This window comes from Seriola lalandi, unplaced genomic scaffold (genome assembly GCF_002814215.2).
Source record: "Seriola lalandi dorsalis isolate HSWRI2012SDOR001 ecotype SW California unplaced genomic scaffold, Sedor1 jcf7180002054748, whole genome shotgun sequence".
NCBI classification, from domain to species: Eukaryota; Metazoa; Chordata; class Actinopteri; order Carangiformes; family Carangidae; genus Seriola; species Seriola lalandi.
In genome coordinates this window covers 3,535,654-3,546,190 of record NW_019525301.1, presented here as the reverse complement: position 1 = coordinate 3,546,190, position 10,537 = coordinate 3,535,654, and the positions used below count along the sequence as shown (strand labels likewise).

Sequence of the window (10,537 nt, the reverse complement as noted above, 5' to 3'; positions counted from 1 at the left end):
TCTCATCAGGACCCATAGGATTCAACCCCTTTTTTTCCATAAGCTCAATGAGAGACTGGACATCTGCTTCATCTCTCTTGATCCTTGGACCGTGTAGATCTGTATGGGACAGTCTGGACATGCCTTGACCTGTCAGATCTCTTAGCTGTCTGAGGTACATGCTTCTGTACTCAGCGGTTAGGTAATATTTGGCCACAGCTCCTGACTTCATTCTGAATCCCTTTGTCCCTCCAGCTGTCTGGGTGTCTTTGTTCACCGTTTTTTCTATAGCTTGGTCAACAGGGATTGGTGGAGCCTAGTTGAACAGAGAAACCTCCTGTCATGAATTCTGTGTACACATCTGGGTGTGTGATGGACAGCTGAGACATCTGGGCGTAGTAGTAGGGGAGGCAGCGTGCGTAGTTCGTCCTGTCATATGCAAAGCACCATGGGATAATTGCTCGAATGCTTGCCAAGTGTAGCATCAAGTCTCCCTCTCTGGATGCTCGGATGAGCCACAGCAAGATTTATGTTGGTAACATTGGCCGGCGTGAATCAATGCTTCTGTGCTTTGTTTTGGCAACAGTGGGGATGGGTTGGACAGGGACTGGGTTGACTGTCTTTGCTTGCACAGCAATTCCATTGACTCTGTGAGATGTTCCCTCTCCACTGATGGTTTCTTCAAGACGATCAATATTGTCCCAGGCTAGAGTTGTGAATACACCAGGATGGATTTTACTTGGTAAGGCAATGTCACTCCCTGATGCTGAGCATTTCTGAAGACACAAGGCAGTGTCGATCTCTTCCATCTGTGAACAGGACACACTATGACCAAGTCGGTTGAGGATGTTTATGAGCTCTACATTCCCTGTCAAAGACTTGACACTGAATGGCAGAATGATGTGCTTGGAAGGTTTGATCTTTCCACATGTCACTGCATATACGATGTCATGGCCAAATGATTGTAGGAGCCACTGAACTCTCTGGGATGCATGATCAGGATCATTACAGCCTGTGAGTAGATGGCACAGGAAGACACTGAGTGACTCTGGAATGGTAGGACATTCTGCCTCTGGTTTGACTTCAGGTGGCCAGGCTTGAGGAACATCTTGACTCTTGATGTCCCCTCTGATGGCTGCGTTTACTATGACATCTTGGGCACTGGCACTTTTCAAGGTCTGCAGCTCACTTTTAAGGGACTGGTTTTCTTTGATGAGTTCACTCATGGACAGGTTACCTGGATAAAGGAGGAGTTTTCCTTTTGCATCAGAGAAGATGTGCAAGGCTCCAGCAAACTCACTCTCCAGCTTTCGTCTTATGTGCTTTGTGGTTGATTCCTTGACTTGGACAGTTCTTTGGGACTTCATTGAAGAAACCAGTCTAGAAGTGAGATCAGTCATTGTCATCACTCGAGGATTGCCAAAAAGCTCTGTTCTGATGAAGAGGAACAGCTCAATGTATGACTGTTTCACAGCAGCTTCATACTGCGCATCATCGGTAGCATCACCACCATCTTCATTGTTGGAAACCTCTTCTTTGGTGTACATTTTATAGCATGACTTGTGGTAGTTCCCTTCAGCTGCTACAAGGTCTCTACTCACTAGGGCAAGGATTCTGCCGTCCATTTTCTTTTGGGCTGCACTCCTGATCTTTGAATCAGCACGCATTTGGCAACATTGTATCAGTGCTTCTCTTGTATTCTGTCCTTTTAGATATTTGCAAGTTTTCTGACAAAAGATACACTCTATAGGATATGTCCTAGAGGTACTTGGGGCACGTCAAGCTTTTCTTTTCAATTCTGTCTCTTCAGCAAAGCTACTGGCACTTGGCTTTCCTTTTTCAAGGATACCATCAAGGAGTTTCTTCATAGTGAAGATAGTGCGACACATTCTGTGGTAATAAATTGCTGGAGTCTGTCGTGCAGGAATGTCCTTTGCCAGTTCCAAAACCGGTGCATGATTTCGTATCTGAGCTGCCCTGAGCAGTGTTTTCCAGGAGTCAACACTTTTTACTGAAACCAACTTATCTCCATCATCAGAACAATGGATGATGCACTCCACCTGTGGTTGCTTTGGTAGTGGGTTGTTACTTGCTTGTTTGCCAGTGGCCATAGCTAGGCAGTTTCAACTGCAACATACAAGATCAGATGTAGCCTTGTAAAATTAATATAACACACAAAAAAAATTAAAATCACAATTTATTATATAAAAGATATACATGATTGTAATGGAGACATGGGGCAAAACTGGAAAAATGCAATTCTGAGCCTTTCAAGGTCACCAGAGGTCAGATACAAATCGCCTCCATGTCTGAAATAAAATCTTTAGGTATGTAGACTATGCTGAAACTTTCATCCTGCCTTTCCATCTGGTGTACTATATATTCTTCTCCCAAGTGCGGTCTTTCCCATGAATGTGAATGTAGCTGTATACCCCACAAGCCCTGAATTCAATGGTAACAATATGTTCAGTTCAAACTTAATATGATCTTTTTCCAATTTGTGTTTGAGAACCCATCTTTCTTGCTTCACGTTCTACTGTTTCCTATAAACTGCAAAACTCATACGTAGGCTACCAGTTGCATGTTTATTTTATGTGCACTGTTAAGAACAGTATGTCCAAACCTTATCCTTGATATGTTGTCTTGCGTGTAATTAAGGACTGTTGCTAAGGAGGAGTGCTACTGCAACATATGACCTTTCTTGATATCTGGTTTTATTCAGTTGTTATGATCATTTCACACCCTTGTCCGTCGCTCTCTCTGTCTCTCTCTGAAGCTGTTGGTGAAGAATCTGCAGTTCGAGGATGGGAAGATGATTGCTGCAGCACAGTACTTTAGCTCAGGGAGCAGCGCTGCTGTGGAGCTCACTGAGGAGGAGAAAAGCTTTGCTGAAAAGATGAGGGTAGGTTTTCTCACTGATTCAAGGGAAGTGGAAAAAAATTGCCAGTGAAATGCTGATTTTTAACAATGTTTCCTCACAGGCTGTGTGGCAGAGCATTCTGACTAATGTGAGTCATATCGAAGACTCCACTGACTTTTTCAAGTCTGGTGCTGCTTCAATGGACGTAGTCAGGTAATGAGGAATAAAACTATGTAAAATTGCATTGTTGTTCCTATTCCTCTCTCATTTTAGATTACAATCTGTTCAATTGTGGTGCTTACAACTTCAAATAAAAATCTGACAAGCAGACATGGTGGGTTGCTGTAAAAAGGTGGTATTGTGAACAAAGAACTGCGGCTGCACTTGATTTGACTTTGATTTTTTCTTAGGTACTATGTGTTTCTATATTGTTAAACGTTCCCAGCAGAAAATAAGTATAAATATAACTTAAAAACACAATAAAGAATAAAAGCAGAATAGCTCACTTCTCCGTATCCATTTTTATTTTAAGTAAATATTTGTTTATTTAGTTATTTATCTGCCAAAATACACTGAATCAACAACAGAGTTTGTGGGAAATACGATATGACAAACACTCTCACTAACAACACCCCTGGTGTTAGATAGAGGCTGCTGACTAGTCTTATTTGTTTAGGGCCATTAGTCTAAGGTATCATAACTGAAATAACTTTCATATTTTGAAGTTTGAAAGAGAAAATCCATGCCACATGACCTCCAATACTTCATCATCATTCCATCATTTTCCTTGGTCTCTTGTGTACTCGCCATTCCTCTCCAATTTCCCACTCCCCTCCTCTGCTTCATCATTCTCCTCCTGTGGCTCCTCAGGCTCGTAGAGGAGGTGAAGCTTCGGGCCAGTAGCTGCCAGCTGCAGAACGAGGACATCTACATGAACACCACCTTCCAGGAATTTATCCAGAAGTGCGTCAGGAAGCTCAGAGGGGAGGACGACGAAGAGGAGCTGGTCGTCGACTATGTGAGTGCAATTTAAATTCATAGAGAACTGTAGTTACTGACTGACAAAGCGATGTTGATTGTTGTCATGTACACTGTTTAATTCCACAGGTGGAGAAGAACACCAACAACATGACCATACAAATGCCTCATCAGCTGTTCATCAATGGAGAGTTTGTTGATGCAGAGGGAGGAAAGACCTACAAGACCATCAACCCGTCTGACGGCACAGTAAGTGATAAAAAAAACTATAGAATTACATTTAGAGTATCACAGTATCTAGAGTATCTTTATTTTCCCTGATCAGAAGTTATTTTTCATTAATATTTTTGGCTGGACCACAACAGCGGGGCTAGGTGCTATGTGCTATGTCACTGAGTTGGATCAAACAGGTTTTATTAGTGAGTGGTTACAGCTGCAGTGTTGCCGACTTAGCTCATTGTCTATAGATTTAGAGACTTGTTTCCAACCAGACTGGGTATAAACCTGGTTCAGGTCTGGACTGTGTATAGATGCTGACCAAGGGTTTAGGACTACACCTCTTTTTATGCGCAGTCTACTGAGCAGCTCTGGTTTACCAGCAAATAAACTACTTTCATTACATGTATCATTATTACTAAAGGAGGCAGAGGAACAACTAATAAGACACACCGAGAGAGAGAGAGCAGGAGAGAGGGAGGGAGAGAGAGAAGTCATCAGTAACGAGGCTTCGCACTAACGACTATGACCAACTCTACATATGAAACAGAGGGAGTTAGACATAAAGACCTGCCTCTAATAAAAGTCTGTGACGCTCTGGAGTTGAAGTAAATAAAGAATAAACTATTGTGGATCCAGATCTCTCTCTCTCTCTCTCTCTCTCTCTCTCTCTCTCTCTCTCTCTCTCTCAATTAGTCCGTCTCTTCTAACTTTCTCTCTGATCATGTTACAGTAAATCCAGCTCAGTCTTTGTCTTTCATTCTTGTTATTATACAGCAGAAAACCTGAGATGGTGGCTGCAGCTGTTGATTGGCTGCTAGGTTAAAGGTTAAACTGTCTATCAGACACAATATGTAAAAGATGAAACTAACTTTGATATTATGCAGGTTTTACAGACTGACTTCATCAAGATTTGAATTGAAAACACAGAAGGCTCCACCACCAGTCTTCAAATTGAAAAATAAGAAAAAATCACTATCCAGTATATTGTTGTACTCTTACAGAACTGACCCCACAGGGAGGGAGAGTGTCTTGCCTCAGGGTTGTTTAAGTGCCACTGTTGTCGTCTGTATCTCCTACATGTGTCTGTCTGTCCTACAGGCCATCTGTGACGTGTCTCTGGCCCAGATAAGCGACGTGGACAGAGCAGTGGCTGCTGCTAAGGAGGCCTTTGAAGAGGGAGAGTGGGGGAAGATGAACCCGAGAGACAGAGGCAGACTCATCTACAAGTCAGTAACTCTGCAGCTTCAAAGACCCTCACTCAGCTCTTGACACAGTTTTCTGCCAAAGTTACAACAATGTCAGTTACTTCATATAAACAGTGTCTGGAACTCGTTATTTCTCCGAGCTATTCTCGGGGGTTTGAAGTGGACGAGGCTCAGTTGAGAAATGTTATGTTATGTACCGCAACACACCCATTTGAATTTGATGACAGTTGATCAGTTGTTTGGTAACTGCCAAACAGATCTGATCAAATCACAGCCACACAGTCCTGATGAAAACTTTAATCTCATTTATTTAGTCATGAATATCAAATGTTCTAGATAAAAACTCAAGATATAAATTTAAGCTTTCACTGTCTTTATGTTTTTAAACATCATCACCTCTCAGCTACTGTCTGTGCTGTGGGCTTTAATGGCTGTGACACTTTTTGGATTATTCATTCATTTGTTTTGAGTTTGGATTACTTAAATTAATTAGTTTTATTTTTTGATATATTCTCTTTTGTTAGTCATTAGTTTCTTTATATTGTTAGCTTATATAGCATAGTTAGTTTGGTTAACTAATATTGTCTTTATTTTTGGGTAATTCTATGGACACACAAGGTTATTTATGTAGTTAGACTGGTTTACGACCAGCATGCACCTGGGTGGGCATATGATTTGCGACCATATATGTTAACAATATATATTTAATTTATAGATGCAAGTTTATTAAAACAACATACATGTAAAAATTCAATTTGATTATATATTTTTTTCGCATTCATTTCTCATTGATTTTGTCTTGCAGGACAATGTCTATCTTCCTATTTTGGGAAAGTGGACCATACAATATATAATATCAGCATATATTAACAGGCTTTAGGATGGATAGACATTTATGTAACATTTGTGTATAATATATTATAACAATATAAGCATACATAAACACACATATTTGTATGGGGTAGACATATATGTTGTATATGAAATTATTCCACATTTTTAATAAGTTCCATATATAATTTTTACATACCTGCTTTTATTTTATATGTACATAAATACCATACGTGGAAATTCATTACATATACATATATTACATTTTGTGTATGGGGGAAACCATGATATAAACAGTGCTGGTTTCAAACTATTCAAAATTCTTCATTGAAAATGTTTTATGCAGAAGGAAATTGATTTAATGTGTTTGTTAGAGCTCAAGGTTACACACACTGTGTTTTGGTGAGAACCAGTGACTGTAAACTCCACTGGGTACCTCTAAGATGTCTGGGTACTGTATATAATCAGACACCTGCCTGCCAGACTGAAACATGTACTTTACGTGGTCATATTGGGGACACTAAAGATAATCATGAAAGGGTCTTTGTGCTTTAAGTTGGCCTGATAGTATTTATTTACTTTGCATTTATATTTAGCACCAGAGCCTGACTGAAGTCTTATACTCTGACATTATCAAGCATGTTTCATGATGTGAGTGACCCTCTGCCTCCCTGTCCACAGGCTGGCTGACCTTATGGAGCAGCACCAGGAGGAGCTGGCCACCATCGAATCCATCGACTCCGGAGCCGTTTACACACTGGCCCTCAAGACTCACGTGGGCATGTCCATCCAGACCTTCCGCTACTTTGCTGGCTGGTGTGACAAGATCCAGGTGAGAAATTAGCTTTTAAAGCTCATAAGATGAGATGAACGTTTGATGACTGGTTTCACCAAATGATAGCACTATATGGCTACTAAGCGATAGAATCAAAATAAATGACGTCCTCTTCCCACAGGGCAGCACCATCCCCATCAACCAGGCCAGACCCAATCGTAACCTCACCTTCACCAAGAAGGAACCAATCGGGTGAGAATGAGTCGCTTACATGTCTGTGTGATTAAACACAAACATGTTGTCGAACCCAAGTTGAGCAGATAGGAAACGATGACATTACATATGTTATTTGAGATTTCATGAATAGACACGCCTGGACACGACCTTCGGTTTGCTGTAAAACAGTAACTGACTAGATTCAAACCCTCTGCTGGGAATGGGCGCTGCTCTGTGGCTGCCCAGTGTTCCCGTCAAATGCACAGGATGCGTTTCCCTACATGGATCAATAAAGATTCATATCATTTGTATCACTCACCTAGTTTTTAATGTCCGCAAAGAAGCAAAATGCAAGTTACTCTACCTGCCAATTGTATAAATGTGCTGATGACATGGTGCAAGCTGGTCGTATACAGTCAGAGGACACAGTTAATCACTCACATATTTCCACTGCATTGGTGAGTTGACCAAGTGGTGTGAAGATTGTCCCAGTTGTTAGGACACACCACTGTGCCTGTCATTATTTTCCACCTGTTCTGTCTCAGCCTGTCGAAGCGGTAGAACGGTTCAAATATTTAGAAACTTTTTTGAATGCACTTTAAGTTTTACAGCAAACACTGAACACATGTTTAAAAAAAAATCAATGCAGCGCTTTTAACTGATCAGGAAATTGTAGTCATGTGACATAAGAGCGTTTTAGAGGCTGTTTACAGAGGTCTCGTGGGAAGTGTTTTATCTGTTAATATGTGCACATGGTGTGGGCAGCTGGGGTCTAACAACAAAAACAGACTGAGCAGGATTACAAACACGGCCAGTTACATTACTGGGAAAGAGCAGGAACAACTGGAGTGTGTAAACAGAAACCAGGTGAAACAGAAAGCTCCACAAACTGATCCTGTTCATCCGCTTTTTAAAGACTTTACTAAACAGGGAAAACGCTGCAACAACCAAGAACAGTTACAGAAAGTCCTTTATACTAAATGCAATAACTTTGTTGAATTCAGAAGCATCATGTCTGTTATTGTTGTCTGTCCTGTGCATTTTGTGCTAATTTTATTATTGTATTTACTGTGTCACGAAGATGTGATGATGTGTTTTAACCAGCCTGTGGAGCCAAAGGCAAATTTCCACATTTGTGAACAATAAAGATTATTGTTATTATTATTATTATTAAATGCTATAGAACACCTTAACTTGAACGTATGAGCACTTAAACTCCCTTGAATCTCAATCTTTTTCCCCATATAAGGTAAATACAAAGATGAGGAGAGAAAGAGGACTGAGTCTTTAGTAAAAGCCCTGCCTTTTTCTTTTCTCTCAGAGTGTGTGCCATCGTGATTCCCTGGAACTACCCTCTGATGATGCTGGCCTGGAAGACAGCAGCCTGCCTGGCAGCTGGAAACACAGTGGTCCTCAAACCTGCTCAGGTCAGCCTCCACTCTGGCCGTCTCATACAGGACTGAATGAAAACGGCTGTGCAGTCTGCAGTGATACTGTTGACACAAGTCAGAGCCGCATATTGAGGCATATTGTTTTCTGCTTGTCTGTCTGTCTCATTCCTGTGGACACGACATCTCAGTAACACCTCGACAGATTTTCTTTAAATTTGTCACAAATGTTCACTTGGACAGTGGTTCCCAACATGTGGGCCGTGCCCCACTAGGTGGACCGTCAAATCATTTGGAAAACAGTAAAGTTTTGTTGAAAAAACGTTACTTAATTATAAAAAGATAAAAATCTAAATATTAATTTTAAATGTCTTAAAACTAAATGATCATTAACAGCTTTAAAAATGTTTAAAAACCTCCTTTCATTGGTTTTTTGTTACGGGGTCCAGTGCGGGCCACCAACATTTTTGAGATTTTTAAGTGGGCCATGAGTCATTAAAGGTTGGGAACCACTGGATTAGATTTTGGTGGTCAAAGGTCAAAGTTCAGGGTCACAGTGATCTCACGTTCTCGTGAATACAATATATTTCATCACTTGTGACACACTGTGACCTCACTAGGTTATGTTTGTCTCCAGGTGACTCCACTGACGGCTCTGAAGTTTGCTGAGTTGGCAGCAAGAGCAGGACTGCCCAAAGGTGTCGTCAATATTCTGCCTGGGTCAGGTAGGAACATACTTGTTTCTTGTTTTATGGTAGATCATCCCCAGAATAACCAAGCGCTTTTTAAACAAGCAGCTTTTCGCCCGAGGCTGAGCCGTGTTGCGTTGTCAGTAAACTCATGCTTTTCTTTTTAGGTGCTCTGGTGGGTCAGCGTCTGTCTGACCATCCTGACGTCCGTAAACTGGGCTTCACGGGTTCCACTGAGATCGGTAAACACATCATGAAGAGGTGAGTGAACCACATTTACAAAACCTGATCCAAACTGAATTAAACTCTGCTGCTCATCTTCGTGTATGTTTGTTATTATTCATCTGAAGCTGTGCAGTTAGTAACGTAAAGAAAGTCTCTCTGGAGCTCGGAGGGAAATCCCCACTCATCATCTTCAGTGACTGCGACATGGACAAGGCTGTGCGCATGGTAAGAGGTTTTTGTCATATTGCGCTCATTTAAAAACTACAGTGTTTAATCTTTTTTCTAATATTTTGTTCTTTGGAGTTATTTGTTTTTTAACTCCAAAGCATATCTTAACGTAGAGAGGTTCTGTCAAAAGCTTTTCTGACCCACAGTCATTGAATAGCATTTATGATTGAACTTCACCCTTCTATCCAATCAGATAAGGCCAAAGTTAAGGGTGCGCAGCTGTCAGTCAGTAATACACTTCTGGACCCGTATTCACAAAGCATCTTAAAGATAAAAGTAGCTCCTAACTTCATGATTTAGGAGAAACTCCTAAAAATAATGGGCGTGTATGATGTCGGGTCAGTAATAAGTTTGTAGTTAACGCCATGAGTAACCAGCGTTACACTATCAGCTGCTGGAAGATGTCGCTGTGGCTGAAGCACATGATTCCTGCATTCGCCGAGACAGCGAGGATGTAGGTTGAGGATGGGGCAGGAAGAGGAAGTGGAGAGGTCGTCTTGTGCCAGTGCCAGCTTGATTTCGAGACCTTAAATATTGCAGCTTTAAATGGTTACAGAGTTAAAAGTACTGTGTTGATGTGTGTGTACTCCAGGGCATGAGCTCCGTCTTCTTCAACAAGGGAGAGAACTGCATCGCGGCGGGCAGACTGTTCGTGGAGGACACCATTCATGACCAGTTTGTTAAGAGAGTGGTATGTGTCTTTTTATCTAACACTGCTGAGGTCTTATGAATCACATTTTTCCCCACACCACTGACAAGCAAAAAGCTTCCTATAGACAATCTCATTGCATATGAATCCTTCAACTGCAAATTTGCCTCTAAAGCCAACACAATAAGTACATCCTGAGGTGGTTTTCATGAGCTTCACCGCAGCATGTAACCATACAGAAATGTAATATCTGACATATATGTCCCTATAAGGGGATTTATCATTATCACATGTA

The 10,537-nt window shown here is 41.2% G+C and overlaps 1 protein-coding gene across 1 annotated transcript in view; it reads left to right on the top strand.

Moving 5' to 3' along the window:
- The window catches only part of aldh1l1 (aldehyde dehydrogenase 1 family, member L1), a 28,323-nt gene that overhangs the window by 13,139 nt on the left and 4,647 nt on the right, over positions 1–10,537 (top strand). The window contains exons 8-19 of the mRNA XM_023424713.2: positions 2,756–2,881; positions 2,961–3,052; positions 3,710–3,857; positions 3,947–4,066; positions 5,135–5,262; positions 6,754–6,904; positions 7,029–7,099; positions 8,385–8,490; positions 9,089–9,176; positions 9,308–9,401; positions 9,491–9,590; positions 10,186–10,284. Coding sequence (XP_023280481.1) covers positions 2,756–2,881; positions 2,961–3,052; positions 3,710–3,857; positions 3,947–4,066; positions 5,135–5,262; positions 6,754–6,904; positions 7,029–7,099; positions 8,385–8,490; positions 9,089–9,176; positions 9,308–9,401; positions 9,491–9,590; positions 10,186–10,284 — 1,323 coding nt within the window. The remainder of the gene's footprint in view (positions 1–2,755; positions 2,882–2,960; positions 3,053–3,709; positions 3,858–3,946; positions 4,067–5,134; positions 5,263–6,753; positions 6,905–7,028; positions 7,100–8,384; positions 8,491–9,088; positions 9,177–9,307; positions 9,402–9,490; positions 9,591–10,185; positions 10,285–10,537) is intronic.